This window comes from Plecotus auritus (genome assembly GCF_963455305.1).
Source record: "Plecotus auritus genome assembly, chromosome: 5".
NCBI classification, from domain to species: Eukaryota; Metazoa; Chordata; class Mammalia; order Chiroptera; family Vespertilionidae; genus Plecotus; species Plecotus auritus.
This window is the reverse complement of record NC_137776.1, coordinates 56725563-56739182: the sequence shown is the minus strand read 5'-3', so window position 1 is coordinate 56739182 and position 13620 is coordinate 56725563. Positions and strand designations below refer to the sequence as shown.

At 41.0% G+C, this 13620-nt stretch overlaps 1 protein-coding gene across 1 annotated transcript in view; it reads right to left on the bottom strand.

The window, feature by feature from the left end:
- Positions 1 to 13620, bottom strand: part of FAP (fibroblast activation protein alpha) — a 78189-nt gene that overhangs the window by 19047 nt on the left and 45522 nt on the right. Inside the window, exons 15-17 of the mRNA XM_080669385.1 lie at positions 11633 to 11686; positions 9608 to 9732; positions 5988 to 6035 (exon numbers count right to left, since the gene is read on the bottom strand). Of these exons, the coding sequence (XP_080525511.1) occupies positions 5988 to 6035; positions 9608 to 9732; positions 11633 to 11686 (227 nt within the window). The remainder of the gene's footprint in view (positions 1 to 5987; positions 6036 to 9607; positions 9733 to 11632; positions 11687 to 13620) is intronic.

Here is a 13620-nt window from a genome sequence, read left to right as displayed (position 1 = left end):
TACACACTATGATCTCTTTCTGTATTTCACCTTAAAAATTCTCTAAAAAAACCAGCTGTTTATATTTAAGTTTAGTTATATTTCACACTTTAATCTTTGAACTGAACAAATCCATTTTTCAGCAATACAGGGCTTTTTGTAAGCTTTATTTTGAGCTGGAATCTCTACCAGGCATCTTCTAGAGAAAAGTTAAATTTTCATATAATATGTAGAGTTTGTAGCCTTATTTTTTAAAAGCGGGTCTGAATAATTTCTGAAATATAGAGGTTTCTATGTAAGACATCCTGTGAACTTCTTGTTTTTGTGCCTTTTAAAAAAGTAGTCCTTGAAGATGAGGAACTGGAGGAGGGAGTACTTGGTGCTACCCTAAGTTTGCCAAACTACTTCCCTTGTAACTCTCAGTTTTCATATATTCATGGCATTTTGCTCCAACATGTTATATTTAATCTTAGAACAATTATAGATGTTTTTGGTGTGACTTGTATAAGACACATAATAAATTTCACTTTAACTTTGGATAATCCATCAGGAAAGAGATGCTTATGTCATCTTAAAAGTTAAAACCAGTCCTGGCCAGTGTGATCAGGGTTAGAGCATCGTCCCATGCTCCCAAGGATTGTGTGTTTGATTCCTGGTCAAGGGCAGGTACCTGGGTTGCAGGTTCAATATCCAGCCCCTGTCAGGGCAGGTACAGGAGACAACCAATCAACATGTCTCTCTCACATCGATGTTTCTCTCGCTCTCTTTCTTCCTTCCACTCTCTAAAAATCAATGGAAAAAATATCATTGGGTGAGTATTAGCAAAAAAATAAATATATAAAAAGAGATAAAACTAGCCTTGCCTGGGTGGCTCAGTTGATTGGAGCATGGTCCCATAGTCCCATACACCAAAAGGATTCAGGTTCATTCCTGGTCAGGGCACATGCTGAGGTTGCGGGTTTGATCCTCAGTCAGGGGCGTCAGGAGGCAACCAATCGATGGTTCTCTCTCACATTGATGTTTCTCCCTTCTCTCTCTCCCTTCTTTCTCTCTAAAAAAAATCAATGAAAAAAACATATCTTCGGTGAGGATTAAAAAGAAAAAGTCAACATTAAATATATATATATATAATTTAATGTTGACTTTTTCTTAAAAGTCAACATTTCTTATTTATTCATATATATATATATATACATATATATATGTATATATATATGTATATATATATATATATATATATATATATGAATAAATAAATGGAATACACAATTCTGAGTATAATGAAGCCTGCTCTTCATTTTCCCTGTGTGGGTTCTATACGTTGAACGATCATGGATACAAGAAATCCTGTGTGAAGCAAGCACACATTGTGGCTACTTGCTTTATTTATTTACTAGAGGCCCAGTGCACGACATTCATGCACTGGGGGGGGGGGTCGTTCCCTCAGCCTGGCCTGCGCCCCCTTGCACTCCGGGACCCCTTGGGGATGTCCACCTGTCGGCTTAGGCCTGCTCCCCACTGGCAGGCAGACATCTCCTGAGGGGTCCTTAGCACTGCCGCAGAGGTGGGAGCTGCTGCACTCACCAGCCATGAGCCCGGCTTCTGGCTGAGTGGTGCTCCCCTGTGGGAGCGCACTGACCACCAGGTGGCAGCTCCTGCATTGAGCATCTGCCCCCTGGTGGTCAATGCACATCATAGCGACTGGTTGTTCCACCATTCAGTTGATTTCCATATTAGCCTTTTATTATATAGAATTTATTTATTTATTTATTTATTTATTTATTTATTTATTTATTTATTTATTTACTAGAGGCCTGGTGCATGAAATTTGTGCATGGGGTGGTGTATCCCTCAGCCCAGCCTGCACCGTCTCCAATCTGGGACCCCTCGAGGGATGTTTGACTGCCCATTTAGGCCAGATCCTAAATGGGCAGTTGGACATTCCTCTCACAATCCAGGACTGCTAGCTTCCAAATGCTCACCTGCCTGCCTTCCTGATTGCCCCTAACTGCTTCTGCCTGCCAGCCTGATTACCCCCTAACCACTCCTCTGCCAGCTTGATTGATACCTAACTGCTCCCCTGCCAGCCTGTTTGCCTCTAACTGCCCTCCCTTGCAGGCCTGGTCCCTCCCAACTGCCCTCCCTGCTGGCCATCTTGTGGTGGCCATCTTGTGTCCACATGGGGGCAGCCATCTTTGAACACATGGGGGCAGCCATCTTGTGTGTTGGAGTGATGGTCAATTTGCATATTACTTTTTTATTAGATAGGATAGAGGCCTGGTGCATGGGTGGGGGCTGGCTGGTTTGCCCTGAAGGGTGTCCCGGATCATGGTGGGGGTTCCCTTGGGGTGTGGGGCTGCCTGGGCTAGGGGCCTGTGGTGGTTTGCAGGCTGACCCCGCCCCCCAGTGACCCCAGTGGAGGCCCTGGTATCTGGCATTTATTTATCTTCTACAATTAAAACTTTGTAGCCTTGAGCGGAGCCAAACCTCCTGCTTGCTCCGTGGCTGCAGCCATTTTTGTTGGGATTTATTTATCTTCTATAATTGAAACTTTGTAGCCTTAAGCGGAGGCCAAGGCAGGCCAGGACTGCGGGAGCTTGGTTTCCTCCATCACCGGGGGCAACCCAAGCCTCCTGCTCTCTCCAGCTCTGTGGCTGCCACCATTTTTGTTGGGATTTATTTATCTTCTATAATTGAAACTTTGTAGCCTTGAGTGGGGCCTGGGCCTGCCAGCGTGTGTGGAAAGCTTGGCTTCCTCCACTCCCGGGGAAACCCAAGCCTCCTGCTCTGTCTCTGGCCACAGCCATCTTGGTTGGGTTAATTTGCATACTCGCTCCTGATTGGCTGGAGGGTGTGGCTTGTGGGTGTGGTGGAGTGATGGTTAATTTGCATATTACTCTTTTATTAGATAGGATTGATTTATTTATTACTATTATTATCATTTTTCCAACATGTACTAGAAATCAGAGATAATAAGTAAGTGTTTCCAGATTGGTTTGACTTTGATTTCATCTCCATTCTGTCCCTAGTTATTTAACTTTTCTGATTCTTGACTTACTGAAATGCCAAATTTAATTTAAAAATTTACTAATATTTTTACTGTCTAGGGTTGCATTTTTACTAAGAAGAGGGTAATTTTTTCACCCCTTGGAGCAAAATGGAATTTTATAGGGCTCTGAGGAGTGGAGGGATGGCAACTGGGCTTCTTTATGTAGCTTTGCATTAAAAGCCTATAATCTGACAAAGGAGTGCCATAGTCCAGACTTCACCTTTTACCTTGTTCCACTCATTGTATAGCCTACACAGTGCCCAGCACTCAGTACCTAGTACCTGACATGCAGTATGTTTTCTCTGCATACTTGTAGACTTTTTGTTATGGTAAAATTAAGTGGTAAGAATGATGGATCATGTATGAGATTTTTGGTTAAATCATATTAACTAGCATATATTGCCTATTAATTAAATTATGTGAAGAATCTGTTAAAAGCTGATAAATGAGGTCATTCCATCAGTCGGGTAATTTTAATGAGCACCTGCTGTGCCTGAAGCAACTAATCCTCAAAGGGGCCCTCAATGTCAAGTGCCAACTCTTCTGAGTTTCTACAGCATCTGGTTCAAGTACTATCTGGTGTTTTCAAATGACCTTACCCACTTTGCAGAGAAAATGAAGCTGTTGTACTATTTTCTGCAATGTCTTCAAGCTTTCATACAACTGCATCCATAATTCTTCACTCTCTCTCTTCACAATGCCACAGATTAATCCCCTCACCTGTCTCTGGACCCCATTTTTTCCCAACCTGTCAGGGACCTCCCTCCTTAAGTCTTCTACCCCTTTTGTTCTCTTAATTAAATTTACTTCAGTCTGGCTTCCACTTCCATTGTTTCACTGAAACGGCTCTGATAAACTAATGCTAATCTCACTCTTGCTAAATTCGTGGATTTAAAGCAGGCCTCACTCTCTGTAGCACTTGACAGGGATCCTCTTTTGCCCCGCCCTTTATGGTAACATACTCTCAAGGTTGTCCTCCTCCTTCTGTTCCTTCTTGGTCTTCTTTACAGATTCATGTTTCTCTTTCCATTTCTGGTGTTGGTGTTTTACACAGCCTCAGACTAAGCTTACTCTCCACTATCCCTGCCCTCCCTCATTTTCCCCACTCTGCTGTCTGCTTCCATGGTCATGGTAACCATGTGATTGATGTCAATAAACAACATCAATATCATTCCATTGACCAAGCAGCATCTACCCCTCCTTCACTTGTATGAGTCATTAGTCTGATATAGCTATCATTAGGAAACATTTCCCAACCCAAAACCTAGGTGAGCTGCCCTACTTATGTGCTTCCCATGCTATTAATACTATACCCCACTGCATCCTAACTGTCCATTCACACATTTGCATTCTCCATTGATCTATATTCTCACTGAGGACAAGAGACCATATCTGAGCCAATACCAGTTCATTTTAAGAATCTATAATCCAGCACAGTGTGAGAAGTGCTTAATAAAGATCTGTGGAATGAAGATTTGTGGCACCAAATGCAGTGGGAAATGAATGAAAAAACTACAAATAAATAGAAGACACACCATCTGCTGTAAAATGCAATTCCAAAATTTGTTTGGGAATTTATAAAAACACAGATTACCTAACCTAATCTAGGATCTATTGAATTTCATCTTCTGGGAAGAGTCTCAGAGTATTTATAATAAACATCTCTGGAGAATTTTATCATTAGACACATTTGCAGAACTGAGCTCTAAAAAAATTGCATTCTATTTCGCAAGTTGGAAAACATAAACATAATATGTATTATGTAAATTTCTAAATATTAGGTAAAGTCATGAGGCTTCGTGAGCCCTACAGTAATTGGTGTCTGGGCAAAGGGAAGCTGACCTTTATTTTGCAGTCATGGAAAAATGGGAATTACACATTTATAGTGATTTCCATTAAAATAAAAAAGTTACAGATTTGAAAGTGGAACTGCTTTAAATTCTGAAGATTGAGATGTGCCAAACTAAGAAATACAATGTTATTCTTAAATGTATTTCATTATTAGACCCAAAGTAAAACAACAAAAACAAAAAAAACTTCAAAATGAAACTAAATTCACAGTCCCATTGTTGCAATGCCTGTTCTGCTCAGAACTGCGGAGTTGACTCTGACTTCCTCCTTCCTTTATTTTCACCTATCCTGGAGCCTTTGAGCTGACTGCCAATCTCATCCAAAGCAGTCTCCTGGCTTGTCACAGAAGCTGTGCAGGAGTGACTGCAGGCTTGAGTGCTGAAGTCCCTCATTGTCCCTAGTCACCTTCAGCTTCAACCATATAATGCTGTTTAATAGGACATCGAAGGCATGGAGAACTTCAGGAAGAGGTTCGGGGCAATTATATACTTGGATAACTCTGCTGAGAACAAAAAGGGTTATCTGTGGTCTGTGAACTATTTTGAAGCAATATCACAAATATAGGATGGATGAGGACTATCTTGGTAGCCGTTGAACATGGAGAGAGGCTCCAAATTTGGGGCTTTCATATGTGACAACAGTGTGACTTAGCTGTTAAAACAAAAAAGCTAGCATGACAGTCACCCCCTGCTTTGAACTGGAGTTATAGCTGGAATTTGTCTCCAGTTTGAAATGTTACAAAAAAAAAAAAAAAAACACAACAAAAACAAACAAACATAAACAGGAATTTTGTAAGTTATACTAAATATCCTAACTTTCCTTCCAATTTTAAGCTTCTGTGCTTTTCATAAAGCTGATTGAGGAAGATAGAATTAATCCCTCTGATAGAACTCATCTGTGTTATATCAGGTTCTTACTGCAAATAATTATTAAATCTTATATGATCTGGTTTGACTCAAAGAATATCCAACTCTGGGTAATAATTAGCTGGGTGATAACAGGATTCCATCACACTTCCCCTCGTTGGTGTGGAAACTCTCTGGCTTCCTTCAGGGTAGTGTCAGGCTGTCTGTCTATAGACAGGACAACAGCATGCAGGAGAGCGTACCTTGATCAGTGTGGCCATCATGAAGGGTGGAGATGGGGAGACCTGGGCCTGTGCACAAAAGGAGAACAAAAGCATAACTTAGTTTGCAATGAGAACTGCTAATAGTATTTGTAATTAATGTCAAGTACATGTTTTAATTCTGCACCTATTTTTTCTCCCATAGAGAAGTAAACACCACCTTTTAAGTTACATTTAAACAACACATGAGATCAGAGCCCACTCCAAGAACAGATGTGAGGGAGGAGTTACCAGTGTGCTTTTCCAAGGGAGATACTGAATAGTTCGGATCTATTTACAGATGGACCCGGAAGTGGCAGTGATATGTGGCCTTCTGTGAAGATGTCATGCTGTTTGGGCCAGTTTTAGCTGTGTCTTTATGAAGTAACCTTCACCAGTACCCAGATTATATTTTCAATCTGGCTTTTTGGTTCAGTTCATTCTGGTGCATAGAATCCAGCATCTTTTTTTAAAGTAATTGATACACAAATAAATACATTTATATAGAATAAGTTGCCTGTTCCAATAAGCTTTGGAAGGTCACATTCCATAGGAAACAGACCCAGAAAAAGTTTTGTGAGACAGAAGTTTATCTGGGGGGAGGTCTTAGAATACACACCTGTGGGAGAGGGGAGGAAAGTTGGGCTACAAGGGAGGGTGGAGTCACAGTGGAGACCTCAGCCAACCCCCTGAGAGCACAGGAGCTGATGGCATGAAGAGTTGCCTCGAATAGGGTCAATGGGGCTGGCTTGTACACTGCATGGTGGAGCAGTCATTGGATATAGCCTGGGTTGAGAGCAATCCCCAGGAGGTGGGGAGGGGGCTGGGCTGTGAGGTGTCAGCCCCCAGAACTCTCAGCAGCTGGAGAAATGAGGGATTCGGTCCTAATGTTGGGAGGCCTGGGTGGCACACCAGAGTCTGCTATGTATTCCAACATGGAATGCAGGTTCTCTGTGTAGAAACTAGATATTTTAACAGGATGTACAAATCATTACACACTATCACAGAATTGATATATAGAATAAAACAGTACCCGGACATATCCTTTAAAAGGATAAACTTGTCAGTCAGTGGGTTAAAAGCAGTAGGCATGGAGCTAGGGGTGAAGGTACATCTGTCCTCCTTCGGAAGCTTGCTTCCTTCGATGTGGAAGGAGTGTTTGTTATTAGAGCAGCACCTTGGTCCCAAACAAGCAGAGGGGAATGACCTATGTGGGGAGGTCCGAGAAGACCGGAGCATAAGTAACTCCTTGTTCTGCCCTGTTCCAGGCATTTTCACCTGCAGAAACATGCTTTTGATCTGCTTCTCAGTGCTCTATGTGTGACAGTGCCAGGCGCCATGGGAGAAGCCAGTGGCCATCCAGTTGTGCTCACATTTATGTAATTAATTCTGGGGTACGATATTAGGAATCTGCACCCTAGCCACATTTCCCAACTAACCTTTACAGGTAATAAAGCTAATATTTTGATTTCCTTCCTGACACCTCAAGTTTAACTTGGGAGTAAGGAGCAGGGATATTATGTATTAAGATCCCTCAAAAAACATGAGTTCTTTATTGTATGGAGTTTCAGAATTTTATAGAATTTCTTTTCAGAGATTTTTGTTCTGCTTTTCTTCGAAGTTATTAAAAGGAACAAGCACACATTATATTTTTGGTCAGGATGTAAGGAAATGAGACATAAATCTGGATTTCTTGACTTTAGTCAATCAGTATCCGCCCTATGGAATTTTCATGGGTATTCAGTTCCAGAAGTGACAACTGGCATATCTTTTTTTGCTCAGACTACAAGACAAACTAATGACTGGCTGCCCTTGACAAAAATGGCCTAAAGGGTGTGATCCTAATGGCTTAAGCACCAATTGTCTAGAATTCCTCCTTTGCACTGCTTTTGTTCCATCAGCATCATAAACGTGATTTCCCCTATTTTAATCCTATTATCTGGGATTTACTCACCATCACTCTTGGAGAGTTTGAAGTTACATAATGAGGCTTTACTCTTAATCCTAAAGGGAAAGATTTCAAGGTTTTTCTTATGATGGTGCGGTGACTCATTTTACTGGAGCTTCAAAAACACCAGACGATGTGATGCTTCCCACACAGTATATTTTTTGCTAAATGGGAAATTACCATACTGCCAAGCAAGAGTGAGTGTGGAAAAGTCAGGCAATTCAAGTTCCAGAAAGGACTCTTCCACCAACTTTTGACTAGAGCTTAGTTTTTGCTTTCTTATCCCTTCAGTGAGCACTCCGGCTTAAGCAAAGTGATGTAGTGCTTTCAAAAAGGGTTAAAAGTGTTGTATAAAGGCAGAATGCATATAGATATAGATGGAAATACATCAGAATAGAATGAGTCTTTTGGTAGATTGCAAAAGGCAGCAATATTTTGATCTTTCTAGCACTTATGTTCATTCAGCAAACATTCAATGTCTGTTACCCATTAGCCATTCTTCTTGGCCTTATGATTATAAAGATTTAAAGAAAGCAGTGTCTGTCTCCTGGAGAAAAAGACAGACAGACAACTCAGTACAATTAGTTCAATACCACATGCCTGGCATGTAAGCTTTCAATATGTTGTATAAATACATAGCTTGAATGGAAAAATGTTACATATAACTTGAAAGGACATTAATGTATACCTTAAATGCCATAATCACACATATATCAAGAACAACAATCTCTTGAATTTTCAAAGATGCCATTGGCCAAACATTGTATGAAAGTGTTGTATCAGACTGACTTATTTTAGGAGCATTTGGGCTTAAATGCTCATTTATTTCCACGTGGTCAAATGAGCTGGGTTGCAGGCTCTGGGGCCAGGAGGTTGGGGTGATAGAAGTGGCATGTCAGGGTGCCTTCCTTCTGGGAAGTAAAGGGAACCTCAGGGTCCTTTGCAACTAGTCAGGGATCTCAATCAAAGATTCCATTTGTTGCTTTAGCCACCCACCCTCACATGGGGCTCTGAAACCAGAAACAGGGGAATAATGGGCATTTTGTAATAACTTCTCCTGTTTTCTGTCCCCCACCGGGGAAACTCAGGGATTAACTGGGGAATAGGTCAGAGAATGACAAATAGATATTTCCCAAGTCTGTTTTCTAAACTCCTAGGACCCCAACATAGTTCATCAATCTACTCATCCCTAACCTAACCTATTTTATTGTTACCCAATGATCAAGATATAAATAACATTTTATGTATAAAATTATTTGGATAGAAATTATTCACTAAATGTACACATGGCCTAAGCAAGCTGGAAATATTCAATTTATTACCTATGATTTTTTTAAATATTTGAATTAATACTTATTATGTTTCCCAAATTTAGAAAAAAACATATTCGGTGACAAAAGTTCATTTTCCATCCCATGTGAAACTACATTTTAAAGAATTACTGGCCTCCAAGTGAAGAGCTTTGGTTTCTAGGCCACTGTTCTTTTCCTGGGCAGAATAAGTTTGACATTTCTCCAGGCAAATGGGTGAAGTCCAGCAACCCTTTCATCAGAGAACACTTCCTGATACCATTCAAGTCCTGCTTACTCATCTATAGCTAAGGACTGATCAGATGAGGTGACGAGGATGACAGTGGCAGTGAAGTGGTAAAGCTTGTGTTAAGTCCATTACCTACCATAGCAGACGAGTGCATAGTACTTGGAGTAGTCACTGAAACTTGCTGTGTAATATTGGCACCTTTCTTGCCTTAGATGGCAGGTAATACACTTCTTGCTTGGAGGATAGCTTCCAATGCTAATTCTAGAGAAAAATGAAAATAAATCCAAAATTTAAGATTGAATTTATCAAAAGGTACTACTCCCTATAAAATGACTAATTTACGTATTGACATCAAACCCACTCCATTTTCCTGGTGCCAATGTCATTTAAAGTGAAGGGGAGCCCGGCCGGTGTGGCTCAATGGTTGAGCATTGACCTAGGAACCAGAAGGTCACCAGTTCAATTCCTGGTCAGGATGCAGGCCCAGCTTTCTGGCTCCATCCCTGGTAGGGGGTGTGCAGGAGGCAGCCGATCAATGTTTCTTTCTCATCGATGTCTCTATCTCTCTATCCCTTTCCCTTTCTCTCTAAAAGTCAATAAAAACATGGAAAAAATAAAGTGAAGGGGAATTCTTAGCATTTTGATGTAGCCTGATTTTCAATTTTTGCCTGAATAGGCACAAGCCTCAAGAAGCCCTCTGTGATTTCCTTGGGTGAGGGAAGTATCTAACACCTCAAGTGGGCATGAGGTGATCACTTCTCAAAGCCATTCATCTCTCACACTTCACAAAGTGGTTGGGAATGCATAGCTCTTCCTCTTCCCACCTCTCTTTCTGTATTCCCACAAGCAAAACATACAAGGGGAATCTGGCAGTCTCACCAAAACGTACAAGGGGAATCTGTTCTTATCATATAACTAGAAGGAGAAATTACTAATAAGCAAAATGGAAATAAGAAACTACAATTTATGTTCCTTCTGTGCCTTTCATTCCGTGAGGCAGGGCATTTGGGCCCAGGGAAGCTCTTCCTGGGAATGCTCCCTCTGCACAATTCTACACAAGCCAACCTGTACCTACCATGCTGGGCCCACTCTCTCCTCAGCAGAGGCCTCTGCGTGGTTTCTAAATGGGGTGACTGGCTTTCACATACAGACTCCCAGATCATGTCAGAATTTGAGTCTTTTATAATTTGGTGGTGACTAGATGGTATTAGGCCAGGATGGAGGCAGGGTCATAAGCACAGCATGGATGGTAAGGTTTCCTGTGGCCTCCACAGAGTTCCTTCTGCTGCTGCCCCTGACCTTGCCTTGGGTAAAGGGTGGCCAGAGTCACTGCTAGCTCCATAGAGGGATTCTCCCCAACCTCAACCAATAAGGCACCAAGATCCAAGGGGGAACAGAGGAATGCAGCAGAGTAAAAATGTCTTATTTCCTCAGTTATGGTTAATATTCATGTTCATATTTTGGTGTGATCTGGGAAATGTGAGGGAGGGGAGGGTGCTCACAGTAAGGGGTCAGGTGCAGCTTGCCCAGGTACAAATCCTGGCTCCAGCAATATTACCTGCCTCTTAGAGTTGTTGTGGGAGTTAAGTAAGATGAATGTATAAAGCAGTAAGAAGGTACCTGCCAAATAGCAAACTCACCAGCTTATGGTAACTGTTGTTTTTACTCCACATCCAGAAGGGGCTGTTGTGGGCACCCTTCTAATCATCAAGGCAACCACTGGACCAACTTAAACACTAATTAGGAATGGAGATGAACTCCTTCCAGTCACAACAGGCTTATGCCAAAGTGAATGATGTTAGAAGAAATCACACATGATGGGAATAAATACAGTAAGTACTTAATACATGAGTGTAAGTGAATAAATGTCCTCAATTACCTGTAAATTTAGTTAAATTATTTAGCATTATGTTTATATCTGCATTAAAATTTCATGATTTTTCTTTTTGAAAACAAACATTTGAGTTAGCTGATATTTTGGGGTTACATAACTTTATACTGATGTAGTGCAAAACATTCTCTGAATATTTTATCTTAATTCACAAGTTATTCCTACTTCATTTCAGGCTTTTAAAAAATATTCTATATATTCTGAGGATCATGACATATTTTACTCAAATATGAATATAGAAATATACTAAAGTGAATTGACATAAATTACCTGTAGATATTTCTTCTTCCAGGGACACCTTCAAATTCATTGCTAGAATAAAACCTGAAAGATATTCAGAAGTTATTAAATAACTACCATAACTAAATGGTGATAGGATTGTCAGTACTAATTCTGATATATTAAACATGCAGTCTAATATTCATCTAAACTACTCTATTAATAAACAATAAATTGATGATTAATTTGTAAACTAATACTAAATAAAGTATTAATAAACAGTTCATGAAACTGTTTACTGATTGACACTTAAATTCATAAATCTCTACTGTTTATAACTGAATTTTGTGTGCTTACTCTGACTTTCAAATCATAGAGGATTAAATTATGCAGAGTACTCTTTTATTATAGGTATTTTATATTCCATTTCACTAGCTATGAGCCACAAAAAATAAACTAAGATATTTGATTAATATCACCCATTTCTTTTTCCATGATTAACAGTTTACTGGTTTATCTATGCTATATTATTTAATTTTGTCTACTATTCTAAACACATTTTAATTTACTTTACAGATGCCCTGACAATACATAGGTTTGCTATAAACCAGGAAACTCATTCACACTGGGATTCCACACAAAGGAGCATATTAATTTACCCAGATGCAAAACAAGTCACAAGAAGACATACTTGCTACTTAAGTGTCTGGTCCAGTTCTAACCTGTCTTAATACAGTCATGAGGTGGTAAAGCCAATTTTGAGCATGATTTTCACTCATCTGTGAGTGAGTTTATCTGATTATTACAAAGTAACTGTATTGTTTTTTGTTTGTTTGATTTTTGGAAGACCATAAGAGGGTGTGAAAAGTTTGGAATAACCAAGGCTTGGTTACCACTTTTTAATTATCAGGACTATTTGGCAGCCCAGGTACTTTTCTGTCCTCACTATCATAAAAGTCTTGCTATCCTATATAATAAAAGCCTAATATGCTAAGTGTTCAGTCATCTGGTCACCCATTCAACCAATCAAAGAGTAATATGCTAATGATATGCTAAGGTTGCTCAACTGCTTGCTATGACATGCACTGACCACCAGGGGGCAGATGCTCCAACCAGTAGGTTAGCTTGCTGCTGGGGTTTGGCTGATCCGGACTGAGCGAGATGGGCCAGACAAGCCCTGGCTTGTGGCTTGCCAACCTCCCGTGTCCCTCCCCAGCCCTGATTGTGCACCGGTGGAGTCCCTTGGCCTGGCCTGCACCCTCTAGCAATCCGAGACCCCTTGGGGAATATTGGAGAGCCAGTTTGGCCTGATCCTGCTCAAAGCAGGAGCTGCCCCCTAGTGGTCAGTATGCTCCCACACAAGGAGTGCCGCTCAGCCAGAAGCCGGGCTTACGGCTGGTGAGTTCAGCAGGGGTGGCAGGAGCCTCTCCTGCCTCTGTGGCAGTGCTAAGGATGTTTGACTGCCAGCTTAGGGGAGTGGGCCTAAGCTGGCAGGCAGATATCCCCCAAGGGCTCCCAGACTGCTAGAGGGGGCAAGCCAGGACCCCCCCCAACCAAGTGCATGAATTTTGTGCACCGGGCCTCTAGTTCCCAAATAAAAGGAAAAGGCAACATAATACCACTCACTCATAGTGTTAAATGTGTCCTTCTACATGTCTTTACTAACTTCACATGACTCCAGTCATCACTTGCACTTGCCTTTCCCACATCATCTCAAATTATTCGTGAATAAACTACTCAGTATCTTTTCCAAACAGCCCCCTGCAGTTTTCTGATGTCAAAGGTTTCACAACTGTCTTCATCTCTGACACTTGCAAAAGCATCCACATCCCTCTTGTTGTTCCCTTCTTCCTCACAGCCACTAATTCACCACCCCTGTTCAGCCTCCATCTGTCTTTCCTGTCTATCTATCTCTCCTCTCATTCATTTAACAAATATTCATTGAACTCTGGCTCTGTGTCAGGCACTATGCCAAATGTCAAGGATGCAAAAAAAAAAAAGAAAGAAAGAAAGAAAGAAAGAAAAGAAAGGCATCGTTT